Consider the following 11144-nt stretch of genomic DNA (forward strand, 5'->3'; position numbering starts at 1 on the left):
AGCTTTAACTACTGTCTGTCGAGATAGTTCAAGACTAGTGTTTTCAATACCAGACTGGTTGTTTTATAAAGCAGTAGGCTTTTTTCATGAACTTAACAAATCAGAGGTGGTCATTTTCTCAAGTTATTTATTCGTACATAATCGTAAAAAGGAAAAGTCTGTTTTTACCTATTTATAGAGAACTTTAACTAGGCGCAGTACAACACTGATCGAGCCGATAACAGTTACTGCTTCGAAGTTTTGTATTAGAGTTAATACCTGCCCATAGGGTATGGAGACGTTGAAACAGTTATAAAATGTTTTGTTTCACATTTAATATAAATGAGGCCTTCTCACAGGCCTCACTGAAAATGTAATCTGAAATAAATTTGTTTCTTTCATTAATGTTTTTACCCAGTAGAGTTAAGTGGGTCGCCATAAACTGGCGTCATAAATAGTGGGTCGTGTCTCTAAAAAGTTTGGGAACCACTGCCTTTGATCATAAGTTCAGTCAGGGTTGACCAAGGGCTAAACAATAACTACCATACTAAATTTCAATATAATTAAAATCAATCTTTACAACTTAAATAGAACATTACCTCATTCTGGTCATGCAGCCATTGACCATCCACATAGAATTTGTATTGGTGTTCTCCCTCAGGAAGATTCAAAATTGTGAAGAAATCACCATTACTATAAAAACAGATTAAAAAGAGAGAAAAAAAACAAATAACATGAACAAAAAATATTAGATCAGAAAAAAAAAATCCCTGTTGTTGAACTAACCCCATATAATAAACTTACATAATGAGTTCAGTTAACTTTAATCTTTATTTCTTTTTAAAGTTTATCAGCCATTTTCGATGGCTGGAATGAGTGAGATGATTTTTGGTTAAATCTAAGCAGCTGCATCTTAATGAACTTAGAAGCTTCAGGTGATTAAAATATACAGCTTCATCAAGGTGTACAACTAAGAGCTATGGTAATGGTGGTATCTTTACTATTAATTCTTACATAGCCACAATTCAGATTTAGAGTTAGGTCAAATCTACCATACATTTTCTAAAGATACTAATTCATTAAATGAAGAAGATCCAGTGAATTAAATATATACTGGAGTTATGGTTTTATAAGTTACTGTTTAATCACAGTACCTACTTCAAACCAATATCAGAGACGCCAAGATAGCAGTACTAGCTACTATAAATACAAGATTTAGCAAAGAGCAAATACTGTAGCAGTGACAGGGGTTAAAGAGCATACAGATGAAAATGCAATCCTATCTCAGCTTAGCCTAATCTATAGAATGTAAATGCTCAAATGCATGCACATGCACTGCAACAATACTTAGTGCGTCATACCAAATAAAAGAATGATCATTTCACCGACTCAGGGTGGCTGAGAACTAAATTAGATACTTTAAAGTACCAAGGAAATGTGAATTCAGGTCACACAGCCGAAGGTCAAAGTACTAACAATACACAAAAATTAAGAATAGCTAACCCTTATATACTGGTAGAGAACCAGTATTGTGATGAATGTATTTTGTGGAAAGCGAAAAGAGCTTGAAATGGCAATCAAAATCAGGTGTGGCCTTAGGTTACCAGAATAAGAAATGTCTTGAGGGTAGAAATTGTAGAGAAGGGAACACACCATTAGATCAAAGATTGTTTTCTTATATTATCAACCTCCAAGCAATGATAAGCAAGCTATTTTATCTAGCACTAATAATTCTACTACTCAGCACCTTCAATAAGAACAAATAAAAAATCCAGTGAAGGAGGAATATATTTGAAGATAAGTCACAGTTGTCAGTGTATCTTTGCCCATACTTAATATAACAATCAACAGTAATATTAGTAGCAATTCTCTATACATGCATTAATTTTAGCACAGAGTGTATGCTGCTTGTGTATACACTGCAATGTTGCATATGGATGATTTGCCAAGGCTACAAAGAAATGAGGCAAGCATGCTCTGCTAGCTTTATAAAGTTAGTATGCATAAAGACAAAATACAAATGGACTGAGGAAATCAGATGTACTCCAAATAGGTGAAACCTGCAGAAAGAAACTGAGGACAACATGGGAAGAAGTGAAGAAAACAAACTTCACAAAACATGCATCCATTGGAGATGTTTAATATTATACTTAAATCTTCATATAAACTGCTTTGATTAAATCTTTTACCAACAGCTGTCAATTCCGTTACTCTCTTCTATCACCCTTTCACTTTGTACTCTCCCAATGCACTTGCTCCAGATTGCATCTGTTCAATCTCTACCTTTCTCTTTAATTAGGTTCTTTTCTATTATTGTTTCTTCTATCACACTCATTTCCTATTCAGTAATATGGAGGGCAAAAAAAAAATGAATAGAGATAATGCAAGAGAGGACGCTTTAGTTTTACCAGAATGAGACCTCTCTGATGCCAGTGAACAAACAGAAACAATGTAGGGTAGAGAGTACTCTAATCTTGCTTGGGACATGACAAACTTTAGTACTGGTGCTACTATAAAATATATAATGTACACCCTATAACATATTTGAAAATAAGAAATCTGGTCATAGAATCTAAGCTAAACATGAAATGCACTCAAACCACAATAACCTGTCCAAGCCAAGCTAGTATGGATAAACAGATGCAAAATGAGGGGGATTAGAGTAAAAGAGAATGTTTTGTTTCAAAAAGGAAGAAATTAATAGTGTTATTACCATATATATTATAATCACTGTTTTAATACCCATTTTTCCGTGTTTGCACATTTCATATAGAATTTGTTAAGGCAAATTTTCTATGGCTTGACATCCTTCTTGTCGCCGACCCTCACAATTCCAAGCAAAGTAATATTTCCCTATGGCTGATGAAAATGGATGACACTGCTTGTACGATGAGGCTTGCTTACAATTATTACACAATGTGAGAACACAAATACACACACACACATATATGCTGATCTTCTCTTGTATTATGTAGCCCCAGGAAGACCAAATCTGGTAAATGGATTTTGTGAATGAAGACTGAAATAAACCCATCAGATACATATATGCATATGTGCACATGTGTGTTTGTGTGATTGAGATTGTATTTCCTTCTTTTTCGGTGTTCACTAAACAGTGGCCTCCTTAACAATGTAGGACAGTGTAATTTACTTGCAGTCAACTGCAAAAGTGTGTCAAGGTTCTTAACATCTTCACATCAAGTTCAGGTTGCTTATTGTTCAAAAGACTAGGAAATTATCACTTCACTTGGAGACAGGTGAGAGTAGCATTAGGAAGGGTATCTAGCTGTAGAAAACTACTCCACATATGGAAAAGTAGACATTAAAATAACAATCCTGCATACACAAAATATTTGTTAATTTATAAAAAGTAGCCATGTTACAGACATAGAAAACAAATGGAAAAATTCTGCAAAAGAACTATTATTATGAATAGAATCTGTAATAAAATGAATATCAACTTTATAAATCACAAATTCGTTTGTTTTTTTTTTAAACAAAATTAGGTTTTCTTTTTTTATGACACTCTCCCTTTTGTTTTTCAATATAATCTATAAGAGGAGGATACAAAACTTTTTTTATATGTATCAATGTCCATAACTAGAAATAAGTCTTATTTGATTTATAGTTTTTCTGGAGATTATATATATATATATATATAGTCATATGATGTATGTTTACATAAGAAGAGTAATTTTTTTTTAATATTTTACAGTACATGAGATTATTGTCATGCCTTCATTTCACTGTGACATATGAATCATCAAAAAAATCTAAAGAATTGCAGAATTTTATATAGATTTAATAAACCACTTAGTTTAATTTGACAAAAGTATTCATTTCATATTTTTTATTCCAAACTTGCCTTCTTAATAAAACATCAATATTTTACAAGATGTTGCTTTACCTTGAGAAGTTATAAGAAAAATTTCTTAGAAAACACAACTGACTGGATAAGGTTATTTTTCTCCCTTGTTCATTTATTTCACCTACATTTTCCATATCTTTGTATCTTTTTACATGCCACAGGCACAAGGGCTGGTCAGGCAGTACTGGCATTGGCCATGCTTAAATGGTGCATTTTATGTGCCACCGGTATGGGAGCCAGTCAGGCAGCACTGGCAACAACAAGCTTGAATTGTGCTTTTTACGTGCCAATCAGGTGGTACTGTCATTGACCACGATGATGACTTCACTTGCCTCAACAGGTCTTCGCAAGCGCAGTTTATTGCCCAATCATTGAAGGGTACTCTCAAATGGGCTGGTTATGCTGCACTGGCATAGGCCACAGTTACAGCCTCACTTGGCTTGCTGGGTCTTCTGAAGCACAGCATATCTCCCAAGGTCTCTGGCACTTGTCATTGCCTCTGTGAGGCCCAACATTCAAAGGTCATGCTTCAACACATCATCCCAGGTTTTCCTGGGTCTACCTCTTCCACAGGTTCCCTCTACTGCTAGGGTGTGACACTTTTTCACAGCTGTCCTCATCCATATGCAACACATGACCATACCAGTGCAGTTGTCTCTCTTGCACATCACATGTGATGCTTCTTATGTCCAACTTTTCTCTCAGGGCACTTACACTCTATCCTGTATGCACACTTACAATACACATCCACCAGAGCATACTAGCTTCATTCCTTGCAAGCTTACGCATGTCCTCACCAGTCACAGCCCATGCTTCACTACAATGTAGTAAGGCTGTTCATACACATGCGTCATACAGTCTACCTTTTACTCTGAGTGAGAGGCCCTTTGTCATCAGCAGAGGTAGAAGCCCTCTGAACTTTGCCCAGGCTATTCTTATTCTAGAAGCTATGCTCTCAGAGCAACCACCCCTGCTAATGACTTGGTTGCCTAGGTAACAGAAACTATCAACTACTTCTAGTTTTTTCCCCCTGGAACATAACGGAAGATGTTTTCTGCACATTTTCATTGTTTATTGCCTCTGAGCATTTACCACACACAAAAACTATCTTCCCAGTTAGCCTTCCTTTGATATTGCTGCACCTCTTATGTGTCTATTGCTTACACCAGGTACATCTTATGGAGTTTCTACCTATGCCTTTTCTACAGATCGAGCAGGGCCATCTACTTGAAGGGATTTATGGTTTGTCTGCCTTCCTGATCTTTGGTGGACCCCTACCCGGAATTCTTCAATGTACTTGTTGCCAAAGATGTATTATCTAATTTTGAAAACATCACTATAAATGTCAACAGACAAAAAAGTGCACCAACTTTTTCAGTGACTTGGAAATATTCTTGCTGAGGAGGTAGGAGTTAAATAATCAATAAAAATATGCCTCAGAAACTGGTAAGTATAGTTTGCATTTAAAGTAAAATATATTTCAGTAAAAAGAAATCAAATCTATACAATCTACCCAATTTGATCCCCTTTAAACAGAAAACAAAACTGACTTTTAAGAATAAAATGTGTAACAAAAATAGCAAAAAATAAATTTCATTCATATTATGCATTGTCAACTTCTTTCTCTGTTCAAATTGTAGAAACAAGACAACAAAGATTTTCAAGAAGTGATGTATTTAATATATGTAAATTATGTATGTAGCTCTTGTAATCTGAAGAATTATATTCAAGAAAAGACCAAGATTATTTCTGAATAAGTTACAGAAAGCATTAATAAATAAAAAAAATAAATAAATGATAAAGAAGACACATAAGAGAAGGCTCATGAAAATTATTCTGGAAGGGGATTATTTTTATATATATGAAAGAAAAAACATTACAAGTAAATTAACATTAACTTTAATGGAATAAAAACGTCATCAAAGAACTGAAACTGTAACTTAAACAAGTTAGAACTTCAAAAGAAATGGAATACATCAGACAGAATTGTGTATCTTGAATTGTTCAGTTAATGTTACTCAATTAATCTCTAATGTAGATAAAGCCCTCGAGTTACAAATCCTTTTCCCATCTTGTTCCTCCCTCTCCCCTACAAATCTGGAGCATGTGAGCCACATCGAAAGAAAACAAAATTTGTTTATCTGACATATGTACTATAAAAGAAAAGTAAATTGCTCGACTTTCTGAAATCAGGGATATATCTATCAATAGACAATTTTATTGACTTTGAGGAAAAGGGGAAAATATATGAAGGGAAAAAGCCACAACCAGGAAGCAAAACTTGGTCACACACAACTTAAAAGTATGCTTACCTTCTGCTGTATACAACTTACTAGCAGTTTAAAGTTTTGAAAGTTGTAGTTTAGGATGCAATTATACAAAACTCATTTTGTCATTTAGCAGTTTTTCCTTTTTTTTTTTTTTTTCATCTTTTTGGTAGGAGAAGTTAAAGAAAACCTATACTACCATGAAACTTAAAACTTAAGGAATTTGAATTTCAAGGTCATTATTTGTAGGTCAAGCTAATAATGATTAGAATTAGTAAAGGTGAAATTTAGTTGGTTAGAAGCTTTAAGCAGTGACTTTTGAGCAGTCACCATTCATAGAAATTAAAATAAAAGTTTTAAACATTAAGCTAAAAGCATTTTCTTAAAAGCAATTTATCCATGCAACTCAGATTTAGTTGGAAAGCAAGCCAATCTGCACATTGTGTGCATTTATATTTAATACTTGCTGATTATAATTGAATTTATATAAGTATATCTATGTTCATTTGTTTTTACAGCCGTTTTTTCTATGCTAGCATAGATTAGATAAATAGATATTGTTGAAGCATTGTTTTTTTTTCTTTTTTACAGCCAGATGCTCTTCCTGCTACTACCTCTTCAAAAACACAGAGCTAATGAGTGACTTGTTGACAAAGAAATGGCAACCATAGCACAATGTTTGTGAAATTCATTTCATAGTCACTGAGTTGCAGTTAGTATTCTCCATTGTGAGATTATATATTAATTCCAGGTAATATGATGATGTAAAATAATAGGTACACATCATAGTGGTCAAATCAGTTTCATGCTTAAACTCAAACACTTTAAAAGCAACTTAAAATATCAGGATGCATCATCATCATTATTTAACATCTGCTTTCCATGCTGGCATGGGTTGGACGGATTGACTGAAACTGGTCAGCTGGAGGGCTACACCAGGTTCTAATCTGATTTGGCATGGTTTCTACGGCTGGATGCCCTTCCTAACGCTAACCACTCCAAGAGTATAATGGGTGCTTTTTATGTGCCAAAACTACGATTTCACTTTGCTTGATGGGTTTTCTCAAGCACGACATCTCACCAAAGGTTTCGATCATTTATTGTCTCCATGAGGCCCAATGTCCGAAAAGTGCTTTTTATGTGCCACTGGCATGGGTGCCAATTACATGGCACCAGAATTGCCTCTGTGAGGCCCAGGCATTATATCAATCAAGGTGGTACATATATAATAGAATAAAAAGATAGAAGGCAAACAGGTATCAGTTCAGATTAAGACATATTTATACAACAAAAAGGGAGAAACAAATGCCTCAAAAGTTTAAATGTCAAAAGATCAGTAAAAGTTCCATTCAGTAATGTTCACAGTGATTGTGACATACTGGTATACTTCTAGAATAGTTATATTCATCTCCTGAGTCCCAATGCACTTTCTCTCTGCAAATGGAATAGAGCACCACTAAAATACTGGTTGCAGAAAGCTTGCAGAGAACTAAACCAAATTACATAACTATTCTTGAAACAGCTGTAAGGACAATTTGCACACCTCACTACCTCTCGTTCATTTTTAAGGTTTTATCTGTTTTGATCTGCCTTTACCTATTGTGCAATATCAATACTACAGCCTTATCTTATAATTATTCTGGAAGTATACCAGCAAAGGTCACAACCATTGTGAACATTCCTGGGTAGAACTTTTACTGACCTCTTGTGATTTAAACTCCTTAAAGCATACTTTTCTCCCTGTGTTATACAAATATACAAATGTCATAACATGAACTGATACCTGTTGTTTACCTGTCTATCATTTTATTCTATTACACATACATACACACACACACACATACACACACACACACACACACACACACACATATAAGGCACAGATATGATTATCAGTCCACTTCAAAACCAGAGTTTCAGGTTCCATCACACTGCATAGCATAACAGAATTCTTTGCTAATAACCAAAGCCTTGCAAGTGAAATATGACAAATGGAAACTGTATAAAAGCTTTTCATGTGTGTATGCTTGTTATGTTGCACCAACATGGGTGCTTCTAACATGGCACCAGCATTGGAGATTTTATGCGGCACCAGCACTCATAAGCCTGCAAGACCAGGACCTCTAGACTAACAGAGGGACATGATTGTATGTATAGATGGCCATGTTCTAAGCATGCACAGCAAATCACCAGATACCTCAGTCCTTATATATAAATAAAATCATTTTTTTTTCTGTGCTTGTATAGGTCAAATGGACTGAATGATTAATCAAACAATCGATTAGTGAACTGGTAAAATAGCTAATTGACATTAAAAAAAAATGAAATAGAACCATTTTGTGTGTTATTGACATAATGACCTTCCCAAGATATGACAAAACACACAAGTCCACATCAAGAATCTTGCAAACCAAATACAAAAACTGTACCACACACACAGTGGGCTTCTTTCAGTTTCTGTCTACCAAATCCACTCTCCAGGCTTTGGTTAACCCAAGGCTATAAGAAAAGACATTTACCCATGACGCCATGCAGTAAGTCTGAACCCTAAACCACATGATTAGGAAAAGAACTTCTCGACCACACAGATATGTCTGCACCTGTATATATTGTGGATACTGAAAAATTCAATGTCATGCTGTAGTTTTGTCCCTGACAGGGAAACTAGGAATTTCGTAATGCCTATAATAAAACACTACTCTACAAATGTATTGAGTACTCTGTCTTCATGGATGCAGTACCTAGTACAGTGTGTGTATAATAGTTTTGAGAATGTACAAAAGTCTAATTCATTTTGATAGCAATTACTAAGCTAACACTATAGTAGGATCAGTTTCATATAGATGCAAACAAGAGTGATGAAAGTTACCACAATGTTAAAGCAATGGAAAAACAGATTTATTAATTTCTTTTATTCCATTTCGGGATTAAGATTTAATAAAGCCAAACTATTGAATAAATCTGTTTTTTCAATTTCTTCACTATTGTAGCCAAGTTCATTTGTTTCTTTTTTTACCTTTGTTACTACAAAATCTTACCAGTTTTAGCAGTTAGGGAGAGAGATTTTTTAAAAAATTGTTAAATTTACCCATCAGAATCGTGTCTCTGTCTGCTTCTGTCTGTTAGTCGTACAGTGCTGAAGAAACAAAATAGATGTAACAATAATACCTAATACAACAAACAAAAATAGAGAACCAACTTATAAAAAAAAAAATGATAAAAAAAACTGAGGCACCTTCAGAGTTAATAAGCTGAATTGTTCTGATTGGAATTTTCTAACAACTATTTACGATAAGAAGAATAAATTTTATTTCTAATAAGAAGTCACAAGTTGGTGAGATATACAGCAGAAACTAACATTAAGGCAACTTGCCTGAGGAAGACATGCTCAAACACATACCTTATTCACAACCCAATTTTGTATTGACATATACCTTCACTAGCCCCTCTGCTCTATTTCAATGAATATCCTAAATCCTAATATATTCATTACCCTACTCATTTCTGTAAAAACCAGTGAATTCAATCACCATTAAGCTAGCAGTTCTTTACTCCATCTCCAAACTAGCATTCTCCTGTCTTTCAATACTTTTTTTTCTTTTAACATTGATTGCATACTAACCTCAATTAAATCCACTTTATGTTGTCCCCTCTCCTGCTACAATAGTATACAAATTTGAGAATCCTCTGTATGAAATCTTAAAAAAACTGCACTGAATCCAAGCAAATATATTTCTCCATCCCCTACATTTAAAAATGAGTCCATAACTTATTGGATTTTGGGAATACTTCTTATACTTGTGACAATGTTTCTAATAAATTGCACTGTTTCAAAGAATCTTTGGGAGGAGAAAAAAATATCAAGAATTTGTGAGGTTTTAGTAAAATAAAATTCTTTCTCATTAAGTTGGTGTTTGAAACAAAACGGAAAGGTTCTTAAGATGGAAGGTTTTAATTTCAATATAAACACTTTAAAAGTAAAAGTTTTGTATTATAAAGTAGAGATAGGCTGATATCGAAAGAGTTAAAGACATATATCTAAAGCAAATCAGTATGTCTAAGTTTGTTTCTCTTCTTCAAGGCAAGATTTCAACTCAGCATTGCAAACTTGTTCATTCTACACTGTTCAGACTACTTACAGCTTTAACTATTTAAAATACCTATTTAAAGTGAGATAGAATTGGTTATGAAACAGTTCAGCATACAAAACTCTACTACTACAGCCTTTTGTGATTATCTTCTTCCAGCTTTGTTGCACAGTGGTAGCTGAGCATAACACTGAAGGAATATCTTACAGTCCACATGCAGTATATTCCAACTTTTAAATAAGTAGACTGAAATGATTCCTCACTGTCTGCTCCAAGACCACATGTGGAATTGTAAGCAATATTGTGAACTAACAAAACAAACTTTTACATTTTTGCAGCTGATTGCAGCAGTAAATTTGTTTCTATGTAATACTTGCTACAGCTAACTGAATTTGACTTTTGAGAGTTAAAAGCCTTTGTTACAGGCACAACACAGTAGCAAATGATGAACCATCAACAACTTGGTTGGTTACTCTGTACTTTCATTTGGCCAACTAGTGTCAGAAGACCCATAACTTGTTAGAACTGCCTATTCTCTTTCAACTAATAAAGAAATATGTGAAAGGGGATCCAAAATAAATTCTTAAAGTGAACCTCATTTCCCAATCTCTGATTTACATGAAATCTATAGTAACAAAAGAGACTCAGTAAAAGAAATATTCCATCAGTTTTGTCTTTTTGGTAAGTGCGTGTATGTTGAAATAAGTTTTTCAAAAACTAGGTACTTACCTTTTAGCTAAGGGTATTGTATTTTTCCAATTGTTGAAGCTCCCTGACAAGCAGACTTCTTTTGCTGCTCCCTCCCATCTGAAAACTGTTGGCAAACATTTTTCCACCAGTGTTGGACTATGTGTAACTGTATTTGACCGTGGACGCTGATATGTATCAAGTGGCAGATCTCGACTAGGTCTTGATGTCTACAAAAAAAAAAAAAAAAAAAAA

At 34.2% G+C, this 11144-nt stretch overlaps 1 protein-coding gene across 4 annotated transcripts in view; it reads right to left on the reverse strand.

Annotated features, from left to right (window-relative positions):
* The window catches only part of LOC106872364 (5'-AMP-activated protein kinase subunit beta-2), a 39397-nt gene that overhangs the window by 12191 nt on the left and 16062 nt on the right, over positions 1-11144 (reverse strand). For 2 of the 4 annotated variants that reach the window (XM_014919332.2, XM_014919331.2), the window contains exons 2-4: positions 10932-11119; positions 9203-9250; positions 579-672 (exon numbers count right to left, since the gene is read on the reverse strand). In XM_014919332.2, coding sequence (XP_014774818.1) covers positions 579-672; positions 9203-9250; positions 10932-11119 — 330 coding nt within the window. The remainder of the gene's footprint in view (positions 1-578; positions 673-9202; positions 9251-10931; positions 11120-11144) is intronic. The other 2 variants (XM_014919334.2, XM_014919333.2) reach the window with 1 other exon arrangement.

Source organism: Octopus bimaculoides, chromosome 3 (assembly GCF_001194135.2).
Source record: "Octopus bimaculoides isolate UCB-OBI-ISO-001 chromosome 3, ASM119413v2, whole genome shotgun sequence".
In the NCBI taxonomy this organism is placed as follows: Eukaryota; Metazoa; Mollusca; class Cephalopoda; order Octopoda; family Octopodidae; genus Octopus; species Octopus bimaculoides.